This window comes from Fundulus heteroclitus, chromosome 23 (genome assembly GCF_011125445.2).
Source record: "Fundulus heteroclitus isolate FHET01 chromosome 23, MU-UCD_Fhet_4.1, whole genome shotgun sequence".
Classification (NCBI taxonomy): Eukaryota; Metazoa; Chordata; class Actinopteri; order Cyprinodontiformes; family Fundulidae; genus Fundulus; species Fundulus heteroclitus.
Genome location: NC_046383.1, coordinates 27,949,958 through 27,960,741, shown reverse-complemented (window position 1 = coordinate 27,960,741; position 10,784 = coordinate 27,949,958). Strand labels below are relative to the sequence as shown.

The window sequence follows — 10,784 nt, the reverse complement described above, 5'->3', positions numbered from 1 at the left end:
TTGTCAATATTGACTGTACTACTGTTTATGTATGTAACAATAATATGAAAAACAGTGGAAACTGGAATGTTCCCTTTATTTCATAGAGTCTCCTCCTTTCTAGTTACCTTTCCAGTACAATAAATGCCAGCTTGAGTTTTTGTGGTCCAAATTCTGGAGTTAGTTTCATCCATACATCCATAAATCATTATATGCCATATTCGAATATTTTATATGTATATGTATCAGATAGTAGGGTCTATCTAATGACAAGTTGAAATTATTTAATAATGTGGTGTAGCACATGACCTGTGAAATAACTTTATAGATATTAGCATAATTCCTAAACACTGAAAACTGGAATGTTCCCTTTATTTCGTAGAGTCTCCTCCTTCCTAGTTACCTTTCCTGTACAATAAATGCAATTTCAACAAAACACAAAATAAAGTGTTTTTATCAATGAATCTGACATAACATGTCACACATTTTGAAATATTTTAAATTATTTAGCTATAGATCCTGTCTTACATTTATTGATCTGCATCCATTGACATTACATCAGAGTAAACATTTCCTGTTTTAGATCAGCTGAGATTACCTACATGATGTGCTTTATGGCAGAGAAAGTTTGTATTGCTTCCTTTAAATTCAGAAGCTCAGACACAACAATTTGAGAATAGCCAGATGACGACGTCATTGCTTTTGTCAGCTTCTGTTGGATTCAATCCCAACATCTGAGTTAAAGGGAGGCTGATTTATTGTGGTCTTTGTGCATTCACAAACACAAGAGAATGCCTCAACCGTTCGGGACAGGACCAAAACGGGTCGGCCAATCACGTAGCAGTATTATGGTTTAAGCCGGGAAGCCCACAGCTGAACCAACATAAACATGGCAGCGCAGGAGGACACGTGCAAAGCTGCTGCTATCACATCTCTTTTGTCAGAATCTACCGTTGTCACTATCCAAATAGGCACGCCTTGACCGGTGTAGCTTGTTGCGGTTTCTCATGGCGCCTGTTTCTTACGACATTTTCATTTGATACCGTGATTGGCTAAAACCAACCGTTGGTAGGCGGGCGCCAGCTGTCTCTTCGCCCAATCGGCTGGGAAAATTCTGCTGAATGTCACTCCTCTCCCTGAACGGATCTGATGGGAACAGGACCGGATTGGTATTGTGCAGAACAAAGATTGCTACACGTCAATACGGCTTGCCAGGTTACAAAAGAGATAGCATCATGCAGAAAGACCAAGTTCAAATATGGGTCCTAAACATACAGTAAAATGACTTACAATATGATTTAAGGACAGAAAACTTAAGACTACAGAGAGGACATTGCAAAGCTCTGACTTCAGTCCCATAGTAAACTTGTGGGCAGAGGTGGAAACCTGTTTGCGAGCAAGGTGGTCTAAAAACCTAACTCAGTTTTATAGCAGCTCTGTCAGGAGGGCCTGAATTCCTGCAAACTGTTGGGAGGATTGCAGAAGAATATCCAAAATGTTTGACCCCGACCAGACAGTTAAAAAGACAAATCTATTGAATACCAATGAAAACTATGTAACCCTCTGACTTTGGGAAAAAAATATCTAAAAATCATCTCTGTCATTATTGTTGGAATTTAGCTAGTATAAATAATTTTGGTAATCTTAACAGAGCTAAAGCAGAAAATGTTTCATCGTGTTTCTTAATGTCCGTTATGTTGCTTCAGCCAGTCAGGGCTGTTTTCAGACTGAGTCAGACAGGATCTTTGATCTTGTAATTTGAGCTGGACATTGTGAGAATTTGGCTGGATTTTAGACGTGTTCTTTGTTGTGTTTTTTTTATACAGACTGAGATCCCCCTGGTTGCATTAGGATACTTCTTGCATTCTTTGTACCTCCCCATAAAGGTTTTATGTTTGTGTCCCGTTGTTGTTCTTCAACCCTTCTCCAATAGCCATATTTCTTGTGTCGCTGCTTTATAATTGTTCCTGTAGTTTCACGTTATTGTCCTTAGGTGTCCTCAGCTCCCCTTGTTTATAGCTACACCACCTGTCCTCTGCTTCCAATTAGTTCACCTGCATTCATTTTCCTAAACACTTCGCCCCAGTCCAAGGTTCCTTGGTTACGTAAGTTTATGACTGGAGTCTCGTCATGTTTCCCACCACACGCATGCCTCTCCTCTTTTGTGTTTATGCAGATATAAACATTCCTTGGTTTTAATTAGCGTTGGGCTCTGTGATTACCTGCCCTTAAGCAGCTTTCATTTGTTCTTTTGTTTGTTAAAGGCTCTTGATCCTGGGTTTCCTGCCATACGTGCTGGTCTGCATTTCATTCCTCCGTCCACGTTTAAACACCCCTGACATGTTTTGTTGTGAAGAAAAAAAAGCCTACTTATATCTGACTTGTTTGTAAGATAATTAATATTAAATAAATATTACAACAATCCCAAAACCGTAGTTAGTCTTGATTCAAGTTTAGTTGTAAAGTGATCATTTTACTTTAGATTAGGTTTTAATTTGATTTCAAGACAGCATTCCTTTTTTTGCCTAGTAAGGAACAGGTTAGGATTTTTATTAATATCTTCCCTCATTTGACTTCCTTAAGCTCAGACTTTAATAAATATATTGAAAAAAATACTTTTTGTTCGTTTGTTTCGTCATGTTTATTTTTCTGTACATATTTTAACACACATGTTCGTGTTTCCTTAGGCTCACATAATTATGAAAATAATTTCTTTCGCATGTGCTCTAGATGTGTTTTTGAATAAAGAAGCTTGTCTTGTGAAGGGATGTAAAATAATTACAATTAAATACATTTTACAACAATCCCAGTAATGCTTGATTCAACTGCTGTAAAGTGATAATTTTCCTTTTGATATGTCAGCTTGATCGGTGATTTGGGTTCTTTTCCTCAACATCGCAGCGTTTCCCTAGGCAAGGCTGTGAGCTCAACATTCCTCCGCAGTATGCGCGGGAATAAAAAACACATTGCAACGACGCTTTGAAGAAAGCATCGGAATATATTAAGTGCTGATTTATGACGTTGAGCAGATTTCTTTCATTTGCAGAACTTTATACAGCGCTGATGGAATTTCTGCTGAGCTTAATCCACTCTGACCCTTTGTTCTGCCGAGACAATTTGTGTGTAAAGTATAAGACGTGACAGACGGAGATGAGTTGGAATAAAAACAGACTGTGCTGTACAGTGGGTGATTTGATAAGACTGATGTTTTATCTCCTTGAATGTTCTGATGACAAGTTTTTTTTTTTCCCCCCTGCATAATCTAGGACTGTGTTGTTGAGCGTGTGAAATTGCCTTTCAATGGCCGTAATCTCAAACTATATGACGTTATGTACAAAACTCCACTGGGTCAGTGTTTTAGTGTACAGCCTTCTATCAAACTTCACTGGGAGTCATGACAGCAACTTATAAATCGTTTCATTTTTTTTTTATCTTCATACAAAATTATTCGTAAAAGAAAACCTTAAAACACATTTTCCACATGAGGGCCAAAACAATGAGACTTCTTTGGCTCCAGTCTCCTTATCTTTACCATCTAAAAAGCTACTAGTTTAACTCTGCAGCTCCCTGTGATTATATCCAGGACTTTTGAAGATTCTATGATTGCTTGGAGCAAAGGGCAGTCACGTAGTCATACTTTAAGATCTTTATCTGCGCTCTGTATCATTCAGTACGGATTACATGCTTAGTATTTTTGGCCAAAGTAAAACGTAGCTACTTACATCGTCTCGCAAAAAAGTAATAACTTTTAAAGCTTTGGTCACGCAACAATCATAAAAGGTTTTACTGTTTTGTTTTGTTTTTTCTTTTTGTGACAGATCAACACAAACTAGCCCCTAATTCTGAAGCAGAAGAAGGAAAACAATATGTGGTTGTCTCTTACTTCTTATAAAGAAAAATTAGAAAAGTGAGGTTGGCATTTATCCCGAGACCTTTCTACACTAATACTCCTAAATAAAATCCGGTGCAACCATCTGCTTTCAAAGTCCCCTAATTAGTAAATAAAGTGCAACGGTGCTCTGCGAAGGCCTCGGAGGTCTGTTAGAGAACATCAAAGAAGAGGCAAAACGAAGAGCGACAATCAGAGGAGCAGCCAAGAGACCGCTGAGGTGGGAGAATCTGTTGACTATTAGCCAGGCCTCCATGGAAGAAGGAAGAGTGGCTCTGTTGTTTAATTGTTGAAAGGAGGACAAAACAGGACCTGGTTTTCACAGCCATGTAGTCAGCACAGAAAACACGTGGTGTCATGTGTGGCTGTAAAACTGCATTGCACATCACCCTGAACACACCAACCCTACCACAAAAACATTGTGGTGGTGGCATCACCGCAATGCTGGTCGGAGTTGATGGGGTGGATGGAGCAAAGCACAGAGAATGGCAGAGATGGGGGAATCCAGGTTCCAGGAATCCAGTTCCAAGCATTTGCGTTTCCAGCTTCCGCAGCATAAACGGGGACTAAAATCATCTGGTTAAGTGAACAGGATTAATGAAAACCAGGCAGGTTTTGACTTTCCTGAAGCAAGAGTTGACAGATACCCCAGGGGACTTGCAGCTGTAATTGACTAGCCTCTGAGGCCTTGACAGAACAGATGCATTCAGGCTGAGATGAAATTAGATGCACGTAGACTACCAAGGTGACCCTCGAGGACAGTTGGTTGCGTGGACATTATTTACAGTAAATCATGGCATCATGCTAAAGGAGCTGATTACATATGCGTGCCACAAGTTTCTGATTTTTTTTTTTTTTTTGCAAAACATTTTGAAAAATTATGATCTTTTTCGTTCCACCTCAGAATTGCACATCTGTATATGTCGGTCTATCTCAGATGGTCAAACAAAATAAATAAATAAAACTTGTGGCTGTAGGATAGAGTGAAAAAGTTCAGTGGGGGGGTGAATACTTTTCTCAAGGCCATGTGCTTGATGGATACGTTCAGAAGAGCAATACAAATGGAATCTCCTGTTTAATGTTCAGAAAGGACGAATAGAGAACACGACAGGCAACATGTACATAATTTATTTCAATATAAATGTTACATCACAAACTTCTCTTTAAATAAATACCACAGGGAATCACATCATGTAACAAGCTCCAAGAACAAACAATGACGAAAAAATTTGTGCGAAAAATAGCTTGCAAACATTTAGTAAACATTCAGTTGAGCGATAACGTTCTCGCTCTGACCACATTTAGAAAAAAAGAAAATGTTCACATATAACAGGTTTACTCTTTTATATAACTTTTTCATAATCATAGAAAATTCACATGTCTATAAATAATCTGCCTTTCTGGTGTCTTTATAATTTCATTTCAGAATAGAAACATTATAGCACATGCCAGTGGGAACACTTTATTTATTTATTTTTTCATCATTTCAAACATGTGTTCAAATATCTGAAAGTGCTATACAGTGCTGCTTTAGGTAACGATTTTACTTAAATCATGGGGAGAGTCCGTGTGGCGCAGAGGGACTTATTCATTTAAAGCATACTTCCGTGAATCCTTGGGGATAGCGTTTGACATGGATCACATCAACATGTAAGGCTATCATGCACACTGTAGGTTTAGTGCATTGAAATATGTGGGATATTCAGCGTAAAGACCGGATGGTAACGCAAAGTGTAAGACTGGTCTGTTCCGTGACCCGTAAAGCTCTTAAAAGAAAATCTTTTTTTTTTTTTTTGTCTTAGCCGAGCGAGTAAAGGTACATCAGTAGGTAATCTGAGACGGGGCATTGGCCGGGGGTGGGGGGTGGGGGGGAACTGAATGTGTGCCGTAAGCATGATATAAAACAGCAGCTGGGCTTGGAATGTTGTAGTGTCAGCTCATTATTCAAGATTCATTGCACATAACAGTGTTGCGTCCCCAAGCACCGAGGATGTGAAAACGCATGAATTACATTCCTTATTATACAGGGGTATTGACAAAACAGTAACCATTTACAATTGAGAAACAGCTGAGGTGCAAAGATAGGCCACTGCCAGGAGGGTGCAGTGTGGAATTTTAGTTGGTAGCCCACAGGGCCACGGGGCTGAAACCCGTCTGTTTGCAAAAGGAGCTAGCAGACGTCTACAAATAAGACACCACGAATATACGACAGACATGCAAACAGTCACTTGCACGGTGCTTCCATAACTGCATGTCTGAGACAATAAAAAAAAAGTTGCACTCTCTGTAATCTATTGCCAATCCAAGATCAAACTGTCCATATGTTACAAAAAAAGGACTTGGTCTAATACTTTTAGCAGAATTGTGATTTAAGCTTGCCTTACAGTGAAAGATTTGGGAAAGGTTTGCTCGGTGGAACCCGTGTTCTGACATTTAACCCCTGCATTTATTTATCTGTGTATCTGCACAGAAGGGAAAATCAGCAAGTAAAGGATCAGCTTCCTGGAAAGCTCGTTTCCCACATGGCAAACACTGACGTACCGCGACCACATGTCCGTGCCTTCGACCGGGGATCAGTGATAAGAGCACCGGCCGAACCTTTCCATACAGTACGTTAAAGATTTCCTCTGAAGGCACAAAGTGCAAAGGTTTTGGCTGCGTCAGCTGCTCCAACTCCACACAGAGGCGATGCTACATGCACTTAAAGACCGGCGACTCGCACCGATTTAGAATGCCAGAGAATTCCTGGTCCCCCTTCCTGTCCTCAGAAGCTAACTTTAGTGTGTTGTTGCGTTGATCCGATCGTACCAGAGGCTGCAGAAGTGACAGAGGAAAGGCTTTAAGATAGACCTTCGCTCCCTCTATATAGGCTAATGATCTGTGAAGCAATTTCATTTGAAGAAAAGAGGGTGAATTCCTGAATTAAATCCTTTCTTCTAAGTGCTCGATATCCATTACACTTAATGCAAGTCAAGAGAAATCATTCCCACGAGCATGCAGCCTAAAGACGTGTCAGAAGACGCAAAATCGCATCCTAAGCTGCAAATTAGAAACTCTAACACTTGGTCATCTACTTTTCCATTTCAATCTTTTTTTTTTTTAATGATTATTTACAGAGGGAGTTATCTAATTGTCTAACTAAGCAGCGTCGATAATGTGTTTATTCATGTTTACTGGGACCGGGCTCAGCTGGACCGAGGCGTTTCCTGGAGACTGCACATCTTAAACCGGTTGGAGAAGAAACTGACTGAAACAACTGGAGCAGCTGAGACGCGGCTCTGTGGAGACCCGAATGTCTTTTCCAAATGTTCCGTCGATACCAGACATAAACACACGTCCTTACGTACTGAAAGCGATCTGGGAAATGTCACGAGGCAGTGGCAAAGGTGTGCTATTTGGGAGCTGGAGCTGTTTTTTTTTTTTATCCAATATTTATTGGCATATAGCGACCAGCACTGTGTCTGGGCCCTAGAACTGTTGACGCCTTGTTTATTATTATTATTATGTGTGGTTTGTACCCTTCCTGGCGCGATGAGGAAACAGACGTTCTGGTTGCAGTAAACACTGGACGTACTGAAACACAGCAGCTACACTTTTTTTCTTTTCTCTTTTTTTTTTTTTTTTTTTGAAAATTAGCAAGGCTTGTGCCAGTAAAGGAACAAAGCTACTGTTTCACAGCGAGGATAGAAAATGCTAAAAGTGTTTTGGAACTCCTGTGCAATGGCGTGCTGCGCATTAGAGCCTGTCGACAGCATGAACAGCATAGTTGTAGACTAATCAGTTGCAAAATGTTTAAATTCAATCAAATAATTTAAAAAATGACTAAAATCACAGGCACTGACGACTAGGCTGCAGCATTTTCATGATGCAGTCTGCTCTCTGCCTGAAGATATCGGCTATCTTTAGAACTTCAAAACTTAAACACACACTCTCAAGTTTTGTCAGAGCACTAACTGGGTGCAAATACGGGCGTTGTTCTCCGTTCGTATCTCTGAAGTGTCCCGCTGACAGCAGACTCTAACGCAGCGGCACGCCACACCGCAAGAACAGGAGACACAGGTCTAAAGTTTCACATGTTACTAATCTTTAGCATTACCACATCCAGAAAAAAAAAAAAAGAAGAGAAATATGACAGATTGTTATCTTAGCAGATCAGAATGTACTCGTAACACAAAGCACCAATGCGGTGCAACCCATCAGCTTGGAAACTTTTGATGCAGATCTCTTCCTTGTCGAAGACGCCAAGCAGGCGTGTTCGAATTAAACTGACTCACGCAATTTACTTGCTGATTTAGAAAGAAAACGATGCCAGTGAGAATCGTTGCATCTTCTCCTTACATCTACCAGACAGAACATATGAAGATGAGCTCTATCTGAGGCCATAATAGTCTGTAATTATGCCACTGACACACCATTTTTTTTTTATATGGTAAAAACATCTGAGACACCCGCCTAGTTTAACTTAAGTGGGCACAATGTAAGAGACAGTTAACACAAAATGTATTGCAAAGCAGTTATGAGGTAGCTTAAAGAAATCTTACATGTAAAAAAAAAAAAATGGAAAATTATCTTCCTACAGTATTAAATGTGGAAATGATGGGGAAATAAATATGTCTCTCAACTCAAGAGGACCAATGCAGTCAGTCAGGCACTTTGACTGGCCTTACCTTCAATTGTCATTTTGGGAAATAAGTCCGTGAAGGCAGTGTAAACACATCTGGGTTTCCCTGATGACTGAAGTCCCAGCGCTCCAACTTTACAGGCTTGTCATTACAGTTGCTAGGGCTTTGTTGCAGTTTCCATTAGGGTCCATGGCTTTGTCCTCTCCGCCACAGACCTCTGACTCCTTCCCCAGACACTTTTCATTGGCATCACTGTCGTCTGAGCTGCCCTTGCTCCGTCCCTGCATTTCACTCTGCCAGCTGTTGCGGCTGTAGAAGTATCCGTTGGCTGGTCCTGAGTTGCTCAAGATGTTGTTCTTTGGACAGAGGATTTCCTTGAAAGTGTACCTGAACTCAGGACTCCTGCAGTAAATGAGGGGATTGAATGCCGAGTTTGAATAACCTATCCAGTTGAGTATCTTGAAGAGGGTTTTGGGGTCCCACTCCCAGCGCATTATGGTCACCACCACGTTGAACAAAAAGAATGGCAGCCAGCAAAGGGTGAACACCCCCATGATTATACCCAGCGTCTTTAGGGCTTTATGTTCTCGAAGGCAGAACTTTGCCTTTTTTAGTCCCCGTCCACTTTTAGAGTCTAGAGACTTTAGGTCACTGTTGTCGGTGTTGTGAAAGCGTCCAACGCTTTGGTCGATCTTTTTCAGTTGTAGCCTGGCTTCCCAGAAAACACGGCTGTACACAAAAATCATGATGAACAAAGGGATGTAGAATGAGATGATAGAGGAGGTGATGGCATAGGTCGTAGTGACATAAAACTCACAACAGTCACTCCTGGCACGGCACTCCTCAGCTTTAGTATCATTTGTTAGCGCCCCCCATTCCAGGAAGATGGGAGGGTAGGATATCAGCGCAGCAATCACCCACACCAGAAGAATCAGAAGTCGAGCTTTGCACTTTGTCAACATTGACTGGTAGCGAAACGGTGAAGTAATGGCCAAATATCGGTCTAGGGATATGACACACAATGTCTCTATGCTGGCGGTCACACAGAGGACATCAGTGGCAGTCCAGAAATCACACCAGAATTTACCAAAGTGCCATTTATCGAAAATGATGTTACTTGCACCGAAAGGAATAACGATGAGACCCATGACCAGGTCGGCAGAGGCCAGGGATGTGATGAAGCAGTTGGTGACATTCTGCAGACGTTGAAAGCGGGCAATGGCTGTTATGACCAGGATGTTTCCAAAGACAATGACGAATACGAGTACAGACATAATTATGCCCAGCAGGATCATGACTGTTTCTCCAAAGGGTTGTGTAGATGACGAGTTGTTCCCGCCTGCTGTTGGGGAGGTGGTATTCGCCATCTAAAGAGACCATAGGTGGACAAACACATGCACAGATGCATGTGTGCAAACACACACACACACACACACACACACCACAAACACCGACAAACACACAGAGAGGAGAGAATACCGTCATTCAAATATATTAACAATAGATCAGAATAGAAGAAAAAAACTTTCTGTGCTTAGGCTTTTGAATATACCTTTTTAGAACCAATAATAAAAAAGAAAGCAATAATTAAGTGTCTTAGAACATACAGATCAACATCTGTTTCAGGAAGCTTTAAAGACACGTTGCAAGCAAGAATAATAAAAAAGAAAAACACCACAAACCTCAACAGGTAGTTGTTGTGAGTCCTGCTTCCCATGCACTGTAAATATACCAGGGCACAGATAACTCCTGCAAAGTATCACATGCCCGTTCCACTTTTTAATCTTGGCTCGTCTCGCTCCTCAGTCCGTCAGTTGAGCGGTGTTTCCTCTAAAGTGTCTCCCAGGCTATTTGTCAGAGCCCTTATAGCATGCTGTGATGACATCATGGTCTGCGCTCAGCCAATCGGGCGGCCCGGCTGCGCAGGGTGCTGAGAGCTCTCGTGGGTTTGAACACACTGTCCCTGCAGTTGCAGGGCTGCAGAAGAGAGAATAAAAAGCGCGAACATGGGCAAAGAGTAATAGTTTGCATATTAAAAAAAAATGTTGCAAATGTGTTCCAGAATCAGTGTTATCTTTAGAGCAGTTTCAAAACATTCAGCTGTGAGGTGCTCTCCAGCACCTGAGAGAGGTTTCGATGAGTCTGCGTCTGTTACTTTGGATCTCATTAAAAACTGATCCTAAAACGGAACAGTTTTTAATGGGAGATCAGTGAGATCAGTGAGATCAGTGAGATCAGGCTAGATTTACAACATATCCAAATGGAAAGTCAAACCATAAATGAGTGATTTATTG

The 10,784-nt window shown here is 41.1% G+C and overlaps 1 protein-coding gene across 1 annotated transcript; it reads right to left on the bottom strand.

The window, feature by feature from the left end:
- Window positions 1-4,980: 4,980 nt before the first annotated feature.
- Window positions 4,981-10,379, bottom strand: adrb2a (adrenoceptor beta 2, surface a). Its single transcript, XM_036127411.1, has 2 exons — window positions 10,173-10,379; window positions 4,981-9,857 (listed from the first exon to the last, which is right to left on the bottom strand). Exon 2 carries the CDS (start codon window positions 9,855-9,857, stop codon window positions 8,625-8,627), a length of 1,233 nt encoding a protein of 410 aa, XP_035983304.1. The 5' UTR covers window positions 10,173-10,379; the 3' UTR covers window positions 4,981-8,624.
- Window positions 10,380-10,784: the final 405 nt, after the last annotated feature.

Coding starts and splice junctions, on each gene's coding strand:
- adrb2a (XM_036127411.1), bottom strand. CDS start 9,857: ATGGCGAATACCACCTCCCCAACAGCAGGCGGGAACAACTCGTCATCT.